Here is a 23,034-nt window from a genome sequence, read left to right as displayed (position 1 = left end):
TGTTGTACTTCCACAGCTGGAATTTTTTTTATGTTTTGCAACACGTTGCATATAAGTACAGAATGGTGTATGTTGATAAAGCTCCCAAAAAAGGTTTCGTTTAGTAGTTGCTGTGACTGTTCACTTAAGGAAACAATTTCTCGTATATTAAGCCTAATTTGAGTCTCCTTTTCTATGGCTAAGGACCCCTGCCCACTCTCCTGCATGTGTGCTATTAGGTAGCCCAGTCCCTGCTAAAACTCCAGGCTATCTGGGAGTCGGAGACTGAAACCCACATTGCCATTTCCAGGGCTTCCTCAATCACGGGCAGATGTTTTTTGGCTTGTCAAATCAGTTGCAACCATTCTCAGCCAGGTAACAAGCAGCCCTGTCATTTCTTGCTGGGGTCTGTGAAAACTTCTCCCGGCTGAAGCAGCAGGGTGGCAGAAGCATTCTGTTTCCAGACCAAAGGTGTAGCTGAGGTTTATGTGTGTGCATTTTAATTCAGGATAAGGTACATATAGCAAGGTTAAGACTCTAGGAATGTAATCCTTTGCATGTCTACTCAGAAGTAAGCCCCACGGAATTCAATAGGACTTCCCCCACAAATAAGCCTGTATAGGGTTGTAGCCTCAGTCACTTACATATGGGGAGTATTTGGGAGCCCAACAAAGTCCCAGTGTTAAGTCATCTATAATCCTGATTACCCCATTTTTGCCTTTCATCACCATAGAGTGCTGCAGCTGCGACACATGCAGTTCGTTAGGAAAGTAAATAAAACAGGAAGTATCACAATGCCAGCCCATTAGTTTGCACAGTGCGTAATTTTAGCTTACGAAATGCATTGTTGCAGAATGATGTGATGGCAGCTCACTGGGCTTTTAAACAATTGTTAGACAAATTCATGGATTATAGTAAAAAATAATAATTATGGCATAAAAACTGAAAGGAGACCCATCCTGCCCACAGACTTGCAATTTAGTATAATTCAAGTCCAACTGTAGGTCCGAAATGGGGTCTCTTCACAGCTGTGAGCCACGTTAGCTGAACAACATCTCTGCTTACCAGATGCTGGAGACAGTGAAGTGGCTGCAACCATATTATGTTGCTTGTGAGCCACCAAAGCCATTTAGCTGTTGCGGCTGGAAATCTGGACCTTGATATGACCCAGCAAGGCAGGTTTTCCCCCCTTTCCTGCAGCCATAGATCAAAGCCCCAGCACTGTTGCTGTCCTCTAATCTCTAAATCTTAATTGTTTTTTCATATAAAGGGTTACCTCCTGACAGTATGCTTTCAGAGCATTTCTCTTCCTGCCCCCACCAATAGCTTTGACAGTAACACTCCTGCATTTAAGAGCTTGCCAAGGGCCTTAGTCATAGATGCATCCTTGACGTTCAGAGATTTCTTGCCTCGGCTTGTTGGGTAGAGGAAGTTCTCTTGTAGCAGCTGCTTGCTGCTGTCATTTACTCCTTTCCCAGATATGCTAGTGGCCACGTATTGGCAATCTTTGTAATATTGAAAAGATTGACCGGCTCTGCATACACATTTTGGTTATGCGCGATCAGTTATAAGGACTGTATCTTCAGAACAATCCACACATTTGTACAATGCTGGATCTTGAAATAAAATACTTAAACCCCACACAAGTTCTTGCTTTGTCTGTATTTGTTCTTTCCACTGTACTGTTCTACTTCAATTGAAGTAGCAGATGTGAGGCACCATGATAGTGTCAAACGGTACCTGTACCTTGAAGCATTCCATCCAGCTGCTTTTGCCTGTTCGCGTCTTGCTTAAAGATTTTGCAAGAGGCAAAAATATCCCGTCGGCAATAGAGAGAAGTGTTGCAGACCAACTGCTGAATTTGTACCAGAGCTCTTCCTCAAGAGAGGGGTTAAAATAGGACGTTTCTCCTTGCTAAAGTATTCAGGTGTGGTTGGAAAGCTTGGGTAAGAACTAAATGCTCCCACTTCCTTATCTTGCAAAAGCAAATCAAGGGTAGATGTTAGAGCCCCTATATGAGGGTACTATCTCTGGTGGCAAATAGCTCTCTTTGGAAACCAGGTCTGTAGCACCCTGCACATTTCATTCCATCAGTCCCCAAATAAATATTTGCAAGGAAGGTATTGTTTCCCTCACTGTCTCCCAACTGAAGTTTGTTAAGGCCTATAAAAAATGTAAATTGCTAATACAGTAACTTGTGTGCATGTAGTGAGGGTCATGAGTCCCTACCTTTCCTTTTGAGGGACAGGATTTACAAATACCACTTGCAGTGGAGAAGATAGAAGGTTCTATTTTATCGATAGGGGATGCCATTCAGATTTTAGTAACTGGACTTTTAAAAAAATAAAATGTAAAAAGTGTTTTTCATTTAAATCCCTGGAGGGAAATATGAAAGTCAACAGGTGCTGGAAAAAAATGTCTCTGCATATTAGAACTTAATTGGATTTGAAGATGCGTTCCAGGTGGGCTAATTATATGGGTGGTATAGCAGGTTGCTTCTTGCACAGGCAGATTTACAAGTTGGTTTCATTGGATTTGATCTTGCTCTTTGCAGCCTTTTCAAGATTAAGGGCTGGCGCGTAGAACAGCTGCTCATGTTCTGCTGGCTGAATGCTGCAATGTAGAGCTAGAAGTATGGGAAGTGTCCCTAGAAAAGGCATAGGCACCTTTTCCTCCCTTTACACCCTGCCCCCCAAAAGGGAAGAGGCACGGGATGAAATCCTGTGGAGCACAATGAGTATTGACTGCTCCTGTAGAAAAGCGCAAGATTCCCCAAATAAATGCTGTGAAGACATGCCCATAAAAAAAGAAATGGGCTTTTAAGCTAGTAAATTCCATCAGAAAAATTCCATCCTCCTCCCATATCTCCTGCTAGAGCTCAAGATATCTAAAGGCTCAAGCCCCTGGGCTTGTTGTCGAAGATATTACAACACCAAACAGTCTGTCTTATTTGAGAAATGAAAAGTATCTGTGAGTTTTTCCTCTATAATCAGCATTTCTTTAAAAGAATGCCTACAGGCTTATCATGTTTTGGGCAGGTGTCTGATTGGAAATGCCATGGATTTTCCTACAGTGAGAGAGGTCGGTGATAATTAATAATGTGCTGCGTGTTTCCACTTATGTATAAACAGCTGCTTTTTTCCATGAATCTTTCTAGTCATCTTTACACACAAACTGGGTTGATGAAACTTGGCATGTTCATTGTTGCTTGTTCTTTGGAATTTTTAATTTTGAGAAGCGTTACCACCTCCCCCCATTTGGGAACGTGGTGAAAATTCACCAAAGAGCACCCCACAGTTTCATATCAGTAAACTGAGGAGCAAACCTTGGTGAGTCTAGGAGAGGGTTTTCCGATTGCCCAAAAATTGTTGCTCTGAAATGGATTTGTATTGCAATTTGCATGAGGTACAGAGAAACTTCCCTAAGACCCTCATGCTCCATGACAGCAGGGAAACAGTCTTCCTGGACAGAGCTATCTCACCCCCAAGGGGCTTCATCTAGCAACTTCTCTGCCTCTCTCTGGGTCAGCTACCTTGGCCCCAAAGGAATGAGCTCACATCAAGCACACACCCACAACTTCTGTTCAGCAGGCAGATAAGCATAAATGTGACATTTTGTGTAATACGCTAGGTAGCCCCCAGCCCCGATCTGCTGCCTTTATTAAGTAAGCTTACTTGGGAGGTTGGGATTTGTTAGAAAAAAATATTGGCAGGGGTAGTAGTCTGCCCTTGACTCCATGCCAAACTCAACTACTTAGCTCACTTGTTACCTTGGCTTGGCAATGGGGCTGAGATGATGCTCACCTCTTGCTCATGGAACCCCTTGGTTACCTGCAGAGCGAGAAATGGCTTTTCATACACGCATAGCACAGTGTGCTCCTGGCCACCTCTTTTGTTGAATATCAGAAATGTTCTGTTCAAAAATTGAATATAGTGGTACCTTGGTACCCGAATGACTTAGCTCCAGGATGCCACAAACCCGGAAGTGAGTGTTCTGGTTTGTGAACGTTCTCCGGAAGCCGAAGGTCCAACGCGGCTTCCGTTTGAGTGCAGGAAGCTCCTGCAGCCAATCAGAAGCCGCACCTTGGTTTTTGAACAGTTTCAGGTGTTGTACGGACTTCTGGAACGGGTTAAGTTCACCGTACATAGAAATTCAGTGTGATCTGGATTTTTCTTAGTTCTCTGGGTAAGAAGGCAACAGTCTTAAATAAGAAAAAGATGAAAATTTGAATCTGTAGCTTTCAGAATTGTAGTGATGACCAAAGCATTTGCCTGCATCTTGAAGTATTGATTAGCAGTGCTCATCAGAAATGTCAATCTTAGGACTTTGTCTCCCTTTCTGACTGCTTGCAGTGGAGGTGTGTGTGTGTGTGTGTGTGTGTGTGTTTCTGTGTTTCTGTTTCTACACCCATCCTCAATCTTCCTGGCAATAAATCAAACATGCAGATTGACAGCTGTGTCCGAGTACTTGTCCTTGGGATCTGCCTCATAGTCACATTTTGCTTTTGGAAGCTTAGCAAATGTAAACTTTTATGTAAGGTCTCTGATTGGAAATTACAAATGTATAATTTATATAGGTCTGAGTGAATGATTTATATCCTGTTAAGTGGTGATTTAGGTGGAAAATACAACCCCCACTTGCAGAATGTTTAATGAAAAGTGTCTGTTCTTACGAATTTATTTCTGAAGCAGTGTTTGAGCTCGGTGTGTTTGACATAAATCAGGTCTAATTGTCAGTTTGTGATTAATGAACATATGCTAGTCATCTCCCCCCCACCCCATAATTGAACTTGTGTTCAATTCATCAGACAGAGCGCAACAGGTTTAGGCTTTGTCAGATTGTGTGCCTTTTCTAGCCCCTGATTTCAGAGAGGATGGCTTGGGGCTTCTCCTTTTTTTGAAACTGCAGAGGGATGGGAAAATGAGACTTTATTTGAAGGCTAAGGTTTTTGGATTCAACAGGGCAGCTTGTCAAAATGTCAGTTGGATTGGCAAAGTCTTGGAATGCAAAGGCAACACAGTCCAGGCTGATCTGCTAGACCAGGGTTTCCCGAATTTGGGTCTCCAGCTGGTTTTGGACTACAATTCCCATCATCCCTGACCACTGGTCCTGGGCGTAAAATCTGTAGAGGTGTGGGAGGATTCCCATGTTCTATTTAAAATATGTGACCAACAGTACAATCTGTTCTACAGTGCAACGTGGAACAAGTCCTGAAAGGTCAGTTTGTATATGAGAACCAGAAGCTCTCTTCCTTGCTCCCCCAACCTACCCCCCGCTTTTTAAAGACCCTTCAAAAATTGCTGCCTCGTTAACACTAATAACCATTTCAGTAAGCCTAGTTCACATAGAGATATCTCCCTGCTATATTGCACAAAGGATGGCTGAGGGATGGGGGGAGCACTTGCTTTGCCTGGGCAGTACAATTGTCCAAACCTAGGATGGAATAATTGTGGTAGATGGGACATCTGTGTAACTCCATGAGGGGGTGAATTGGGAGGGCATGCTAAATCAGGCTTGGCATCACACCTACTTTTTTGTTGGTAGTAAGGCATCTTTAGTTGTTCTAGACTTAAGTTATTTCATATTACTACAAAACTGTTAACCTTACTTGGTTAGATATGCATTTGATGCAGGGGTGAGTGGCTTCTGTCTTTCATAGTCTACACTGAAAAACAAAGAAACGCAGCCACAGCCTTGAATTCCCACGTTCCACTTGATATGTGTGTAAATTTCTAAAGCAAGTGTGTGTACTTGGGATCTCTGTATAGTTATGGTGTAATCGATCTTCAATATATAGTCATGTTTAAGAATATAAGTTATTCCTTACTGGACCAGATCAAGATCCAGTTATGCAGCTTTCTTTGCAAGAATCCAGTTAACCAGATTGCTGTGATCCACTGAGAATTAGCCAGTAGCCCACATGCAGCACACCAACCCGATCTATATTTCTCCTTAGCAATTTTGCATTGATCATTCAATCTAACCAGTAGACTTCTGTTGTTTCAGGATATAGACAAGTTTGGCAATGAGATTACTCAGCTAGCTCGTCCACTCCCTGTGGAGTACCTAATCATAGATGTAAGTATCCGTTACGCTTTTCTTTTTTTTTCTTTTGCAGAGAGAAATAAAAACGGGCTAACTTCACCCCAACACTGAAGTTGAAATTTTTCACTTTGTTCCTTTCTTTAGCCGCCCTGCCTTTGTTAGGAAGCTAAATGTTAGCAAGCAGCTCGTAAGTCAACGCGGTTTTATTTTGGACTAGTGGTGATGTGAAACTTCAGAAAAGCTTTTAGCCTCCTTGTTAGGTGCTGCTTGGAGCACCTCGCTGCTCTTGCGAAATGACATTTATCCATTAGATGAGTAGAAACTGTCACCCCCCCACAGAGATGCTGGTGATTACATCACCAGGAGCTTGTTAGCTAGTGTCGGTTGTGCCTTTCACTGGAGTGATTAAGCAGTCTGCTGCTTATAGTGACCGAGCCAGACATGGTTTGACTGTCTGGCTGGAAAACGGGTGGCTTTCTGATGTGCAGTAAGGATATATGTGCATGGTATCAAGGAGCAATAAATGGCCACGGAGCTTGGATTTAGCATTAAAATGATGGGAGGAAACTATTCTACCAGATGGGAGCGTGTAGTAGTACAGTGATGATTCATCAGCAGACAATATGATAGTACAGGCACCAGTATGATTCACTGCAGCAGCATGTAATATAGGCTGGAAACTTGAACATGGTCCTCCTCCTTGTCCATGTATTTACATAGCTGCTCAAGCGTTGGGATACAGGCATTTAATGCCTGATTCATGCCACAGTGATGGCCATTGTGTTGAGCCTGCAAACTTTGTATTCCAATTGACAGCCCAGAAACATATTTATTACCCAAGCAGTGAAGGCATCTGTGTGTGTGTTTTGGACTACCTGGGGTATAATTAAAATGAAAGGAGATTGACAGAACGTGTACTTAGGAGGCGTCTGAAAAAAGAGACAAAACCGAATTTCTGAAGCCTCTCTTTACGGTTCTGCTTTTTTGTTATTCTCTAATGACTTGAGCTATTTCTGCAACTTTGGTTTTGGTTGCAAATTTTGCCGATCCCCGATTGAAAAGTCCTTTATCGGTAAGGCTCCATAGAATTGCAGTTGGGATATGCTAGCTCCTCACTTTCAGATATAACAGCTTGTAATATTAGTCCGCCTTGGGCAATGAGTGGGAGAGCAAGCAAGCATGGTCTCCTCCCTGCTGGATCCAAAAATCACAGCCACCTCACATTAGCAAAGTTTACAAGCCCTCCAGAAGATGATGTGATTTTATTATTTAAAAAAATGCAGTTTCAGGAAGGGCATTGATAGTTTGAACTGCTGAAGACTTCAGCCCAGTATTCCTTCCTATTCTGTATCAGAAGATGGACCCACTCTAGAACAGCCAATTCAAGCTTGCATGTTCCTGAATCAGCCGTGCTTTTTGAAAATGAATTCCTTGTTGCACTCTGCTTGTTTAGCCATGCATGCTGAAGTATCTCCTTGGGAAATAAGGTGGGCGTTAGATTGAGGCCTAAGCATGGAACCCAACGCAAGAAATAAGGCAGTCATCATCTCAACCTTTTTTTCTTTTTTTTAAATTTAAGATTACTACTACGTTCCCCAAAGATCCAGTTTACACATTTTCTATTTCTCAAAATCCATTCCCTATTGAGAATCGTGATGTTCTGGGAGAAACTCAGGTATGTGCAAATCATATTTGGGGTGGGTGCCGGGGTGGGAAGGGGGGCGGCTTTAAACAATTTAACTGACTTTAATGTTTAAAGATCATAGGATGTTGTGCAAAAAAACAACAACAATGGTTGGCTGCAGATGCTAAGTAGTCTAAAAAGCTCCCATTTGCAGTTGGTTATTGTGCTGAATTTGTGTGTGGGAGTAGCAGTTCTGTGGGGAGAAATTGCACATAATCACATAAAATGTACTCTTAACTGTGAAGTATGTACATCAGAAGTCAGAACGTGGCTTGCGTAGATGATTGTAAGAGAAACGTTCTTGCACAATTCCTCATTTCCCCCTTAGAAACAGAAATGTTGCATTTTGCATCCCAGTAATAGGTCTCCCCAATGCACACAAGTATTTGTAGGTGTGTGCCCCTTCAGTTATCCTCTTCCTACTACTGCTTGGGCATAAGGTCCCCTGCAGTATATGGCGGAAGGAAAAGCATCAACACTGTGAAGAAAGAGCTGCGCTTGGGAGAGACGACACCCTAATCTGCCTTGCCCTTTCTGTTCCTGCTGCGGACACAATTTGAGCTTGTGTCTGTGGAACTGCTGGGTCTAGAAACAAATAAGACTAGCTCAGCTTTTCATTCTAGTTATCCTGGCGACTCCTGTCAGCCAGCAAGGTCCACATATAAGTAAGTAAGTACATTTTTATTTATACCCCGCCCTCCTCAGCCAAGACCGGGCTCAAGGCGGCTAACATCACATATCAAATACATTAAAACACAATCAAACAATTAATTAATATACAGCTTAAAAATTAGAATCAGGATACAATTAAATGACTGCCCATGAATAATAATAATAATAATAATAATAATAATAATAATAATAATAATTTATTATTTGTACCCCGCCCATCTGGCTGAGTTTCCCCAGCCACTCTTACAGCCATAGGGGTCGGGAGCCTCAAGTATTCATCAGGGCCAGCTATCCATGTTGGTCCCACATGAGCCGATAAAAGGACCAAAGAGGTAACTTACATGGTCCCATAGAGGGGGGGGGTCAAACTGGTCCCAGACAGAAGGCCAGGTGGAACAACTCCATCTTGCAGGCCCTGCGGAAAGATGTCAAGTCCCGCAGGGCCCTGGTCTCCTGCAATAGAGTTTTCCATCAGGCTGGGGCCAAAGCTGAAAAGGCCTTGGCCCTGGTTGAGGCCAGTTTAACCTCCTTGAGGCCCGGGACCTCCAAGATATTATTATTTGCGGACGCTAAGGTCCTCCGCGGGGCATACCAGGAGAGGCGGTCCCGTAAGTACAGCCTTGTGCATGGAACGTCCTTAGTTTAAGCCTCTGGTTAGAAACAGTGAATGCAAGTGAAAAGTAGTGTGTCTGTCCCTAGTTGCCCTGGGTGGCTATTTCAAGTAGCTAATGGCAGATGCTTTTGAAGAATACTGAGCCAGATCAAGAATGGTCTAAACTTTCTCTGGTGCTCTGTCCATTCATTGTTGTTTTTCTGACTGTTTTCATATCAGAGAGAGAACAAGTAGCTTAGTACAGAAAGGAATGGCAGGTGTATTCTGGTTGGGTTGGGGATATTAGAGAACTTGGGGTCTTTCCCCCAATGCACTTGTTTGACTTGCTAGGACAGTATCGGCCATTTATTCACTCCTCTTGTTGAGAGATCTCGTGTCATTTCACATCCCCTTATTCCTACATCTGAATAAAAACAATTGCTCTCTTGATTTGAGAATGTGTCCTGGTAGAGCTTCATTGACCAGAGTGATTAATCTGACAGGTTTTTATTACTATCATTGTTATTTGTTTGCAACTTTTTTAACGGAAAAAACTCTTGAGTGACTTAACGTGATAGGATGCAACAGTTAAAAACAATTAAAATCGGAAAATGTAAAACAATGTATCGTATTAGATAGGGGTAGACAGCACAGGCACCGGCCGTTTTAGGCGCATTCAGTGCATGCGCAGCCATGCACACAAGCATCACCACAACCTGAAAATGGTCAGGAAAGGAGGCAGGGCAGAGTGGGCTGGCATGCGCTCCGTTGCTGCCTTTGGAGGTCAGGAATGCACACTCCTCCCCACGCAAAACAGCCATTCCCTGTAGTGCTGCCTATACCGACCAATCCTAAGAACACTGAAATGTTTATCCTCTTTACAATTTCTACAGGACTTCCACAGTCTGGCAACTTACTTGTCCCAGAACACATCCTCAGTGTTCCTCGACATCATCTCTGATTTCCATCTGCTCCTCTTCTTGGTCACCAACGAAGTGATGCCTTTAAGGGTATGTAATGAGAAGGAAGTTAATTCTGGTGAACGGTGTGAGTTCTTGCAAAGAGAGTTCTATATATTTAAGGGGATGGGCACCTCTGGACTCCACACAGGGTACCTTGCTTGCTTGCTTGCTTGCAGAAAGCTACATGCTTCTCTTCACATTCGCCTTCAGGTAGTTTGGCAAAGCATCTTTTCTCAGACACCACAGGCTGCCCTATCTCTTGAAGTGCCTCTTCAAGGTTGGTGGCAAAGATGCTCGTGGGATTTAAGTGCGGCAGTCTCAGCTTGGCCTTTGTGTTGTTTGTATTGGTATGTTCTTGGACAAGACAAGAGCCAACTTGGATGTTACACTGACAACCGGAAGCACTTCATTTAATTTCTCTGAATCAGAAATTCCTGCAGTAAACCATTGCATGATCAGTTGCCCAGTCTTACCAAGGCCAGCAACTTCCTGTGTTTGCATCTCCTCTCATGCCTCCGTCCTCTTTTTATTGGCTGGGCAGCTGGCGAATATAACATCTGGAATGCTCTTCATCCCCCCCAAAAAAGTAAACACCAAAAGGGGGGGGTGACCAAGCCCTGTGCCATGTATGGAGAACTGCAATGATTCAGCATTTGCAGAACAGCTGGGTCTACCAGTAGGCAACTGGAGAGTGGGAGCAGTCAGATATGCTTTGTGTTAGATAACAAGACAAAAACACTGAACAATGTATTTCCTCCCTTATCATTACTATTTTTTTAAAAAAACAAAAACCTGAATACTTACATTTAGTGCCAAAAAGGTGGGGCAAGTGTGGTGACAAGATAGGCATGTAGCCCATAAAAAGGGGGAGGTACTTCACATTTTCACTGCATTTTGTCTTTTGGGGTTATTTGCCAGTTTCTGAATTGGGCTGATGTATATCAGTGAGAGACATGTACAGTATGCGCACTCAGAAGTCTTAAGTCTGCACCTCTGAAGTGGCCTCTAGCGCCCTCTGCTGTTTGGAGCACAAGATGTCCCCCTTCAGCTAAGTCATCTTCATACAGCCATGCAAGTTTGCCACTTGCATGTGGCAAGTTGCGGTTGCCGAAAAATGAATGCATGAAAGAATGCAGCTGTACTGCAACCCACCATTCAAACTCACTCCCGCCGCCACTGCGGTCTGGTTCCTCTGGGTGCTGTCCTGGCTGGTTGAAGGAGTTCACACTGGCAGTTCCTTTCCCCCAAATACAGCACCGTATCATGCAGGGTTGTGTTCGATGTGTGTGCGATTCATCTTCTTGTTTTATAGCATGAGTAGGCAAACTAAGGCCCGGGGGCCAGATCCAGCCCAGCTGCCTTCTAAGTCTGGCCCGCAGATGGTCCGTGAATCAGTGTGTTTTTACATGAGTAGAATGTGTCCTTTTATTTAAAATGCATCTCTGGGTTATTTGTGGGGTATAGGAATCTGTTCATTTATTTTTTTCAAAATATAGTCCGGCCCCCCCACAAGGTCTGAGGGACAGTTGACCGGCCCCCTGCTGAAAAAGTTTGCTGACCCCTGTTTTATAGGGTTGCTGGCCCTTTAATCTGGAAGGGAGGTAGAGAGCACACCTGAGATGGCACTGGGATGCTGTTAGATTGTTGGAAACTGAAGTGTATCTTTTTTGCCAGTCAACACAAGCTTTTCTGCTTGCCTGATGAGACGATCAGCCATCTCTCCCCCAGCCCCATATGCTGTTCTGGGACTCTTCCAACCCTCCCCCAGAGCCAGTTTGGGGGTATGGGGAAAGGGCGGGGAGCGCCACTGTGATATTGGTGGTCTTTGTGGGGACGTTCGCTGGCAAGACTACTTAGCTGTGTCTGGCCCTACAGATGTGTTATTTGAAAGGATGCCTTATTGTTAAATAAGCAGTCATGTTACCACTACGGCTGGTGGATTTGGGGGGGTGGGGGCAGCTCTGGAGAAAAGAGATTCTTCCTGAACAGCCCCACGTATACTTGAGGTAAATGGGATTAGCTGTGACCTCACCCATCATCTCTCTTCCAGGATAGTATCAGCTTGTTGCTGGAGGCAGTCAGGACTCGGAATGAAGAGCTTGCACAGACTTGGAAGAAATCTGAGCAATGGGCCACCATTGAACAGCTTTGCAGTATGTCATGTCTTTTCCCTTTGATACTAGGATTTGGGCACCTCTGCAGAGATGCTGGAGAGCTTTGGTTTTATCTGTTATCAGATCACCCAGGGTTGTGATTTGGTGTCTGAGTTCCCTCAGTCACTTGGGGGCGGGGGGAGATCTCAGTCGGAAGGAAGGGGCTTGAGCAAGGATAGCAGTCTCCCTGGCCAAAGAAAAGAAATATTTGTGAAACAGTCTGCGGGCAAGCGTGTAATCCTTGTGGATAAACAACTCTGTGAACTTGATCTAGTGCAGGAGAGCAAATAAAGTCTCTCACAAATAATACTATGAGGGGATTCAAAGCTGTACAGACCTTGCAGAGGAGGAGAAAATATAGTTGGCATATAGTAAAGGTAAAGGGACCCCTGACCATTAGGTCCAGTCGTGACTGACTCTGGGGTTGTGGCGCTCATCTCGCTTTATTGGCTGAGGGAGCCGGCGTACAGCTTCCGGGTCATGTGGCCAGCATGACTAAGCTGCTTCTGGTGAACCAGAGCAGCACACGGAAACGCCGTTTACCTTCCCACCGGAGCGGTACCTATTTATCTACTTGCACTTTGATGTGCTTTTGAACTGCTAGATTGGCAGGAGCAGGGACTGAGCAACGGGAGCTCACCCCGTTGCGGGGATTCGAACTGCCGACCTTCTGATCAGCAAGTCCTAGGCTCTGTGGTTTAACCCACAGCACCACCCGCGTCCAGTTGGCATATAGCTCTGCACAAACTAGAGAAAGCTACCCTTTTCTGTAATGTTCAGCTGAAAATTCCCCCACTTTGTCAGAGCTTTCCTAACCCCCCTCCTGATTCTTGTTGTGTGTTTTTTTAATCCCTTTTTCTAGGCACAGTTGGAGTTCAGCTTCCAGGACTCCAAGAATATGGTGCCATGGGTGGTTCGACACACGCCACAACCTCCGCCATGTGGGCCTGCCAGCACTGCACCTTCATGAACCAGCCGGGCACAGATCACTGCGAGATGTGCAGCCTCCCACGTAGCTAGGCCCCCTCTCGGCTTAGCATTCGGGGCGGCCCTTACAGACCAACTGGTGGAAATACAGAGGCAAACCCTTAGCCAGGCGGGGGACTGTTCTTCCTCCTGGGATGACGCACCCTGAGGGTCAGGGCAGGTGGGGGAGGGGCGGGGAGCGATCCACGTCGTGGGCACTCGGTGCCATCCAGCGGGTGACAGCTTGCCGGTGGAACTGGATGTTTTAGGGGGAGGGATACGGCACAGCCCCTCTGCCTGGCGCTGCTGCCTTGTCTTTTCTTTGCTCTCAGTATTGTAGAAAGCCAGCCAGTGGTCATGTTTCCCTGGAGCTGCCGTCGCGCAACCCCATGGGCACATGGCAGTGTGGTCATGCTGTGCCCGCCCCCCCCAATCAGCTTGCATGCCACAAGCTTCCCCCAGCCTTAAGGCAGTCACAGTGAGGCAAGGCAGTTGTGTTGAAGGGGTCAATTGGGTCCCCAGGCTAGCTTGCCTAATGTTGCTCCCTTGACATGCTTTTGCATTTAGCCCCAGAATCGCTGGGTCCCTGGTGCCTGCGTCACTTCGGTCCAGCCTCTAATTAGAGCTTCCAAATTGAGTGACCTGCACTGGCAGAACATACAGTTGCTTTGTAGCCCCCTGGGCTAAGTCCCAGACCGACTATCTCAGCTAGAGAGGAAGAGGAGGAGAGAACACACTTCTCAACTTCGTAGGATGTCTACAGTCGTCCAGCCCAGCCACAATGGCCACAGATTTAAAGAGCTCTATCAAAACAGCTGTCTCCTGGTGCTTCTCAGCTAGAGCTAGGTAACAGAGGGCCGTTCTTGCCCAAATCGGGCAGTGGGGACCAGCTGGCTTCCCGAACTGGAAGCGGGTCGCAATTTGGCGGCATCATCCTGGCTGTTTCAGGGTTGGGCAGGCAGTTCGCAAGCAGTTTGCTTGCTCCGGATTTCCATATGCTGTCATCCCTTTGCATTTAAAGCCAATTCCTGGTCTTTGTAGCTGTGAGCAGGCAAACCTCGCAAGTACCTTTCCTCGTGCCTGTTAGCGACTTAAATAGCATCCCAGCAGGGAAAGCTAAATGGAACGTTTGTCGGCATCTTGAAAGGAGCTTTGTCTTGCTGCAGCGCGATCCAGGCAAATTGCAGCCGAGGCGCTGGAAATTCTCCTGCCTCCAGAACACTTACCTGCCTCCTCTTCTCATAACCACATTTTTAGCAGTGCCCTCGAGCTCCTCGTGTCTTTTGATGTGTGAGCTCCTCCATTGCCATACAGAGATGAGCTTTCATTGTCCAAAAATTCCCAGCATCTCTGCCAGCAGTGTTAGGGCACATTTGGTTCCTCTTGCACAGCAGTATTTCTGCACCTAACTAGCCTGTTCATCCCCCAGGCAACTCCGAACAGTTTTATAGCAGAGAAGCAAGGCATTCATGCCATCCATTGGGTTATGGGGACAGAGGGCATCCCATAATTTTTATCTTGTTAGATGCCCACATCCGCAAAATGTGCCTCCACCCCAGCTACCAGTTTTCTTTATGGGCCTGTAGGCCTGGCTCCCAGACAGCTGCCATGAGCGATGCAGTCTCTACCTTTCCATGGCTGGAAATACCTAGGGCTTTGTCCGTCAGGTGTTTGAACCAACACTTCACCTGGCCCTTGTTATTGCTGACAGGACGTGCGGCTCTCTTCTTTCCTGGGTTTGTGTTTTGACTAGATTCCTTGAGCTCACCGGGCTGTAGCTACTCTTGCTATTCCTTTTCATTCTATGGGTTGCAGAGGTGTGTGTTTGGTTTGGACTGGAGTTGACTGAATAACAGCCCTGCAAATAAAAAAATATATTAAATGCGTCTGAAATGGAAGCCTCCTGGTCTGTTCTTTTGCCCGCCTTGTCCTCTTGTGTTTGCTTTTCTTCCCATCCGTTTTGAACTTGTGCAGCTCTTGAACTTGTGCAGAGCTTTCCCCAGACAAAGCTTTGAATATTCTTCAGGGCAGTGCCCCAGTGAGAATCTTTTTGATCCGAGCTCCCCACTTCAAACCTTGTAGTCCTTGCCTGCTGTAAATGCTTGCTAAGGACTTTGGCAACTGCAGGAGGGGAGCAAAATGTGGCATTTCAGCAGCCCTTCTGCTGAAGATGGTGAAGCTTTGTCTAGAGAAAAACACAGTGCAGTGGTACCTTGACTGTCAAACTTAACCCATTCCGGAAGTCTGTTCCAGGAGTCTGTTCGACTCCCAAAACGGTTCAAAAACCAAGGTGCTGCTTCCAATTGGCTACAGGAGCTTCTGCACTCGATCAGAAGCCGCGTCGAACGTTCGGCTTCCGAAAAACATTTGCAAACCAGAACACTCACTTCCAGGTTTGCGGCGTTTGGGAACCGATTTGTTCAGGAGCCAAGCCGTTTGACAACCAAGGTACCACTGTACTAGGCAAAGCTTTAGTATCTCATCTCCATTTCTTCAGAGCTCTACCAAGCAAAACATACAGTTGTCACTTAGGTGTTTATAGTGTTGCTTTAGATCAGCCTTTCTCAACCTGTGGGTCCCCAGATGTTGTTGAACTACAACTCCCATCACCCCTAGCTAGCAAGGCCACAGCTCAGGGATGATGGGAGTTGTAGTCCAACAACATCTGGGGACCCACAGGTTGAGAACCGCTGCTTTAGATGAAGAGCTCACTTGAGAATCTAAGAGGGAGAAGCTTAGAAGGATCTCGCTAAAAGTGCTTCGCAAGCCAGTCTCCCTTGTTTTGGCTTTGTTTCTGCCCATACAACAAAGTGGCAGCAAAACATTTTAAATTGTAAAACGGATTGTTTTATTGTAAAACACTCAATATTCCTCAGACTTGCAACTTAGAATTTGTTAGGCTTCCTGAACCTTACATGCATCCTGCCCAACATCAGTTTTCCTGGCTACAGCAGAAGCAGGTGAATGAGTGAGTCACTTCTTCCAATGTACAGTTTTGTTAATTGGCTTCAAGGAACAATGGGCTTGCGGGATTCTTGGGTTTTCAACTCTCATTTGACCATGGTTTTTTTAGGAGTCAGACTTTTAATTTCGAATGTTTACAAGGGGAGGTAGTGAGTTTGGGCTGAAAGTTGGAGTGGGCTAATTTGGTACTAGCAGGGATTGTGAGCAGCTTTAATGCTTATTTTTCCAAAGAGCCAGATTTCTGACTATTCAAAGCATATGCAATGGAAATAAGAGTGACACACACACACACACACACACACCGACTAGTAGGGATCCCCTGCAGCCTCCAGCATGGACAACTTTACATCTAGTTTGTTCATAAATTGCCAAGTGGCAACTTGCCTTAATTCTGAAAAAATGCACTAGCAATGGGGTGTAAGATTAGGTCCAGCTTGTGAAATCCTTTTTAAGATACTATTATTATTATAGAGTTGTATACTGCCCAATACCTGCAGGTCTCAGGGTGGTTCACAGGAGAAAATCACAATATAGAAACACTAAATACATCAAAATGAAAACAACCCAATAACACCCCCCCAAAAAAACCCCCACATTTATGGATTTGGAAGCTGCTCAATATGAAGCTGAAAGAGAATTCTATAGGCAGACATGGGTTTTCTGGATTTCTATGAAGTGTCCCAACACTTGAACCCTTCACCCAAAGCCCATTAGCTTTTGAAAGTTGCCTTCCTTGTACACATGTCAAGTGGCTTTGAAGAAAACTTCCCTGTTTGCATACATGCAGTAAATCCCCCTCCAGCAAAATACTGGATTCCTGCTTTTGCCCTGGGCAGTTTGCAGTGCCAGCTTTCTAGGAAAATCGTGACCTGGCCCTGTCCAGATTTTAGGTTCTTAGATGGGAAAGGGTCTTAATGCTGGGCAGAGCCCTAGCAATAAACGATGTTGCTGCCCTCAAACGCTGTCACTTGGCAGAAAAGGAAACGACACAGAAATGAGCCGGCAATTTCTGTCCCGTAAAGAAGACCAGTATCCAAGATGACAGCTGAATTCTGGAATATCCACCAAAGCATTGACTTGAGAGTTAATGGATTCTTGGAGCTGGAGAGAACTTGAGACAGGTAGAAAAGCCACATATTGATGAGCATATGCACTTCCACTCCACAGCTCCTGTGAAGACCCATCATACCCTAAGTGAAAGAGATGAAGTTTAAGAGAAAGGTCAGAGCCTCTTCTGATGAATATTTCACTCCATCCAAAAGAAAGCAAGTTCTGGGAGGGGTTGTCTTCTTCTTGTAGCCCTTAGCCAGAAGAGCAGGGAGCCTGTGGTCCTCCCAAATGTTACAAGGCTCCAGCTCCCATCATCCTTGATCATGCTGATGGGTGTTGGGAATCCAAAGACCACATGTTCCCTGCCTCTGCCTTAGCATCAACAGTGACCTTGGACTCCCAAGTCCAACTTATGCAGAGGGATTGGATTGCAAACTTTCTCTGAAGCTCCGTAACAAACCAAAGACAGTTCAATTGGGCAGGAGAGAGCTCTCTTACCCTCTTCCGCCACGTGTCTGTGTCCTGAATTGTACTTTTGCAATTTCTGGGAGTTGTTCCACTGTCCTGTAGGCTTCCTCCTTCCTCCCTCCCCCCCCACCCTTTTGAAGGAAACAAGCCATGGCCTGGGGGCCTCTCAATAGGCCCAAAGGATCTGTTTGCAATTAGAAGACTGCTGTGTGGCTTGGCAGAATTCCAGGGCAGCTTGGCTATAAGGCGAAGAGAGGCAGACCTTGGCCAGAGAGAGAGAGAGAGAGAAGAAAACCCTTGGACTTGAAAGAGCAACTGCCATAATTTACCATCTCTGATTCTCTGTTCAACAGGTAAGGAGTTTCTCCTTTTTTTGCAGTCTATAAACCTAGTTCTGAGCATTGTTTGCTCTCAAGCTACTTGGGGAGAACGTTCTCTAAAGGGGTTGCCGTGTTTGTGGGGTACCCTTTAAAAGGAAAAGGGACATCTGACCATTAAGTCCAGTCGCGGACGACTCGGGTTGCGGCGCTCATCTCGCTTTATTGGCCGAGGGAGCTGGCGTACAGCATATGGCCAGCATGGCTAAGCTGCTTCTGGCGAACCAGAGCAGCGCACGGAAACACCGTTTACCTTCCCGCCGGAGCGGTACCTATTTATCTACTTGCACTGGTGTGCTTTCGAACTGCTAGGTTGACAGGGGGCTCATCACGTCACGGGGATTCGAACCGCCAACCTTCTGATCGGCCAGCCCTAGGCTCAGTGGTTTAGACCACAGCGCTACCCGTGTCCCTTGGGGTACCCTTTGCTAGTGCCAGATCTCCTATTTGGACGTAGTTCCCAGCAGTGTCTCTTGTATGTTCTTGGGGCCCATTGCAGTGGCTCTGATGTCTTGGAAGAGAATTAATAGAGGAGGCAAGCAAGGGTCCAAGGATGAAGACAGCACACAAAAGTTCTGAGCTGTCGTACCGGCTGTTCTTAGCCTTTCATCCAAGCAGTTTGTCAGCACAAAAATCACAGGAAAGAATGGAGTTAACATCCGAGAAGATTCTAGTGTATCCAGCCCTGCGAAGTATCTGCTGTTTCTTCATGTTTTGGATTAAAATGGTGGGGTCACCCTTGAGATCACGGGTAGGAAGCAGATGCAAGCGAAGGATAAGCCAACATTTTCCAGCAACCAAGCAGAAGCATGTAGAGCAACCCAGATAAACAGCCTGACTGTGCAGATAATTATTGTTGGGCCGGTCAAAATGAAGAGAGCCTTCTGTTACTGGTCCCAAGGCTACAGATTAGAGATTCTGCCTTGCTCCTTGTCTGTAGTCGCTACTGTAGATGCAGGTTTGGTATGTATCCTGTCCAGTGCTGCCAGCCCTTCTCAGCTCTGTCTCCACTACCAGGATGTAGCAAATGCTTTTCTGGCTGCTGCAGACCCTCCAAGTGTCCCTATTTTCCAGGGGCAGTCTTGGATTTATAGTAGCTGTCCCGGTTTCTGATTTGATCCTGGAATGTCCTACTTTTCCTTAGGATGGCCCTATTTTCATTGGATAAATGTTGGCGGGTATGGAGTTATGCGACCCCCAAGCCAAAGAGATAAGTAACTATGCAACCTTCAGAAGACATCTGAAGGCAGCCCTGCATAGGGAAGTTTTTAAGTGTTTTTAAATGTTCTGTTATGTTTTTATATATGGTAGAAACCACCCAGAGTGGCTGGAGCAATAATAATAAAATTATTCTTATGAAATAGGTAGGACGTCCCTATTTTCATCGGAGAAATGTTGGAGGGTATGCCTTTCTCTCCTCCCCCAAGTAAGAGTAGAAGGTTTAATGCCATACTTGTGGGTACACAACATTGGCATGTTTTGTGGCATGGAAACAACTCAGGAAAACCTGGGTCCAGATTCTTGCATCACTGGTTCACACCACTGGGCCGCATTCCCTTTGTGCCTGACGCACACAGACTTGCCGGGATCTGACCTATAAGTGGACACATGCAAATGTGACGTTGCTATGGCTGCAGAGCCAGAGAGGCCCTTTTTTTCCCCTTTTCCATTTGGTATGAACAGCTTGTGACCATCCCGGCTGGGAAATGTCCATATGGGAGCCATCAAAGCGATAGGGGTGAGGAAAGGGGACTGTTGTTGCGGAACTAGTACTTGGGGAAGGGAGGCTTTTCTGATGCATTTTTCCTTCTCCTGTCCCTCTGCAAAGGCACCATGAGACAGATCTTCTCCCTACTGCTTTTGGTGGCAATCTGTTGTGCCGCCAAACCAAAGAGGCAGCAGGCAACGTCAGAATGGGACTACAGATCTGAAGGTAAGGTTCCAGATTTGCTGGGTGCCAAAGAGTGGGCTGATGCCACACAAAGCTTGTTTTGTCTTTTGTTTCATTTCCATTTGCAAATGTGCATTTGGGGCTGCAGATTTCCCGGTTTTACTATCCATGCGCAGGTCCTGCCTTCTTGATTTTGCAAAGCTAACACAAAACTAATAGGGCACATGGGCTCTAGCCAGCCAACTCACACTGAACAGGTGAGAAAGTAAGCTTGGTTTATGCACTGTCAGCATAAAAAACCCACTTTTGTGAAGGTTTTGAACACAAGACCCAAATCTCCCCTGCATACGTTTGCAATGCTTTTGAAACTGTGGACAGAAGATTAAACTTCCCCTCCACCCTATCCTGTAGAGCTTTAATCCTGTTTGAGCATTTTTTGATTTACCCATAAATCCATTCCCACTCTCTATATCTTGTCACCACAATATACTTGAGGATATACTTCCAGGGATATACTTCTAGGTAAACAAATTCCCTGAAATTAAATGTTTAAAAAATGGCAGTTCTGTATATTCCCCTCCCTCCCTTGGCATATGCAGTCTCGACATCGAATATAATAACACCTCAGTTTCTAAAGTGGCTTCCATCTTCTCAGTTGTGTATGTTTTGTATTAGAATGTATTTTTGGTCTTTATATAAACTTCTTAATCCATCAGCAGATGTGAACAAGGTGGGTTACATAGTTTTAAAATGCAGCTGATAAACCAAGTTTATTCTAATTCCATCTGTCTTAGGATGGATTTCATATGTGCGCTTTTTGTTTGCAATTATTTAGTCTGACAAATGATTCAAATTCTGGTCTGATGAAAATGGTGAGGGAGCCCCTCCCTTTCCGAGCCAGGAAATGGAACTGCAGAGCTGCTATAGTTCAGAGAAAGGTGTATGTTCTTCTATATTATTACAGTCGTACCTTGGATCCCAAACATCTTGGTACTCGGACATTTTGGCTCCCAAACACCGCAAACCTGAAATGAGTGTTCCGGTTTGCAAACGTTCTTGTAAACGCTTCCTGCAGCCAATCAGAAGCCGCATCTTGGTTTCCAAACGTTTTGGAAGTTGAACGGACTTCCGGAACAGTTTCTGTTTGACTTCCAAGGTACGACTGTATTACTACTATGATATTCTCTCATGGTCCCAATTCTCTCTTCCAGCTGAAAAAGTAAACATGAGGGGATGTGCCAACCTCACTGTTGTTCTGGACAACTGGAAGTTTGCTATTGTGTCTCAAATGAAGAATCTTCTCCTCTTTGACCACCAGTCTGTGTTGCCTGACTATGGAAGGTGAGCCTGGGTAGTAAAGGTGGCAAGAAAATGGACTTCTGCTGTGATCTGTGCAAACCTGCTGTACAGTCACCATCTTGGGTTCGGCAGGTCATGTATGGCCGCCTGCTTGGGACTCAATAAAGCAGCCTGTTTGGCAGCAATCTTGGAAGTGCGTGGCCAAGGGGCTGTTTTCAGTTTTGTGGGCTACAAGTTGTAAAAGCAGTGCCTCCCAAACTTGGATCTCCAGCTGTTTTTGGACTACAACTCCCATCATCCCTATCTAGCAGGACCAGTGATGGGAGTTGTAGTCCAAAAACAGCTGGAGACCCAAGTTTGGGGGGACACTGTTGTGAAGGCTCTGTCTTAAGCTGTTACCCTCCAGGTGTTGTAGGACTACAACTCCCATCATCCCTGAGCGTCGGCCATGTTGGCTGAGGTTCATGGGTGTTGGAAGTTCATCAGAATCTGGACAGCCACAGGTCCCTCATTCCCTCACCTAAAGCCATTGGCTCAATGAGAGGCATCTGCCTCTGTCAGTCCGTGCTATACTGTGAAGAAATCCCCTGTAAGTAAACTTTGGTTTTTGTAGCTGGTTTTTGGGTGGTTGCCCTGCCTAGATACTCTGCATGCAGTTTGGCATTATGGGAAGATCTTGCCAAAGTGTTTCTCCCTTAAGTATTATTGCAGTGTCCCTATTATCCAGGGACAATCCTGGATTTACAGAAGCCATCTGATTTGATCCCAGAATGCTCTGGGTTGCCTTAGGATGTCCCTGTTTTCATTGGAAAATTTTTGGAGGGTATGGAGTTATGCAATCACCCCAAGCCAAGGAGACAAGTAACTATACAACCTTTAGAAGACATCTGAAGGCAGCCCTGTATAGGGAAGTTTTTCCCTGTACAGTGGTACCTCGGGTTAAGAACTTAATTCATTCTGGAGGTCTGTTCTTAACCTGAAACTGTTCTTAACCTGAGGTACCACTTTAGCTAATGGGGCCTCCCACACCGCCGCCGCCGCGTGATTTCTGTTCTCATCCTGAAGCAAAGTTCTTAACCCGAGGTACTATTTCTGGGTTAGTGAAGTCTTTAACTAAAACGTCTGTAACCTGAAGCATCTGTAACCCAAAGTACCACTGTATAGGGAAGTTAAAATGTATAATGTTTTATTATGCTTTTATATATGTTGGAAGCCGCCCAGAATGGCTGGGGCAACCCAGTCATAGAATCATAGAATCATAGAGTTGGAAGAGACCACAAGGGCCATCGAGTCCAACCCCCTGCCAAGCAGGAAACAAGCAGGATATAAATAACAGAAGAAGAATAATTAATATTATTATCAGGGCTTTTTTTCCAGCTGGAACTCAGTTCCGGCACTTCTCATGTGCAGAGGCAGAGCAAGGTGGGTGCAGTGGGTGCAGTCTGCCCTGGGTGCCATCCTGGGGAGGGGGGTGGGGACAAAATCCCAGCCGGGTCCAATCGCAGATAATGAAGATGGAATAGGACATCCCTGTTTTCACTGGAGAAATGTTGGTGGGTATGTTATTGGTTGCTGTGGAAGTGCTCCTTGCTTTGGGCTTTGTAGCCCACTATAGAGGAATTTCTCTTGTTTGTTTTACACCTTCCCTTGCTTCTTTCCTTTCTAGGATCAAGCCACTTTCCGACGCCCTCAACGACCTGTACCTAGAATTCAACGCCCTCAAGGAACGGCTTGGAGAACTGACCACGCGCTTTGAAGGAGTGGAGTCTTTTGTGGATGAGATGAACAAAAAAGGCCAGAGCCAGCCTGTTGCTAAGACCCCCCTCAGGGTTGCCCAACCAGAGGTGGAGAAAGCAAGTTTCCCCTTGCCAGCCAAGCGCCGGAGGGTCCTGATTCGGAATGGGAGAAAACCCACAGAATCACTGACAGGTG

At 45.6% G+C, this 23,034-nt stretch overlaps 2 protein-coding genes across 2 annotated transcripts in view; both read left to right on the top strand.

Moving 5' to 3' along the window:
- NPLOC4 (NPL4 homolog, ubiquitin recognition factor) overlaps positions 1 to 14,946 on the top strand; it is a 51,189-nt gene extending 36,243 nt beyond the window's left edge. The window contains exons 13-17 of the mRNA XM_083599096.1: positions 5,986 to 6,057; positions 7,604 to 7,699; positions 9,866 to 9,982; positions 11,985 to 12,087; positions 12,950 to 14,946. Of these exons, the coding sequence (XP_083455222.1) occupies positions 5,986 to 6,057; positions 7,604 to 7,699; positions 9,866 to 9,982; positions 11,985 to 12,087; positions 12,950 to 13,107 (546 nt within the window). The 3' untranslated portion in view covers positions 13,108 to 14,946. The remainder of the gene's footprint in view (positions 1 to 5,985; positions 6,058 to 7,603; positions 7,700 to 9,865; positions 9,983 to 11,984; positions 12,088 to 12,949) is intronic.
- Positions 14,947 to 17,686: 2,740 nt separating this feature from the next.
- Positions 17,687 to 23,034, top strand: part of LOC310755705 (uncharacterized protein) — a 10,361-nt gene continuing 5,013 nt past the window's right edge. Inside the window, exons 1-4 of the mRNA XM_083599048.1 lie at positions 17,687 to 17,888; positions 19,741 to 19,845; positions 21,015 to 21,144; positions 22,769 to 23,034. The exon at positions 22,769 to 23,034 is cut by the window's right edge and continues 1,957 nt beyond it. Coding sequence (XP_083455174.1) covers positions 19,746 to 19,845; positions 21,015 to 21,144; positions 22,769 to 23,034 — 496 coding nt within the window. The 5' untranslated portion in view covers positions 17,687 to 17,888; positions 19,741 to 19,745. The remainder of the gene's footprint in view (positions 17,889 to 19,740; positions 19,846 to 21,014; positions 21,145 to 22,768) is intronic.

Source organism: Podarcis filfolensis (assembly GCF_964270895.1).
Source record: "Podarcis filfolensis genome assembly, chromosome: 2".
Classification (NCBI taxonomy): Eukaryota; Metazoa; Chordata; class Lepidosauria; order Squamata; family Lacertidae; genus Podarcis; species Podarcis filfolensis.
The sequence above is the reverse complement of the archived record's forward strand: the minus strand, read 5'-3'. Positions and strand labels throughout refer to the sequence as shown.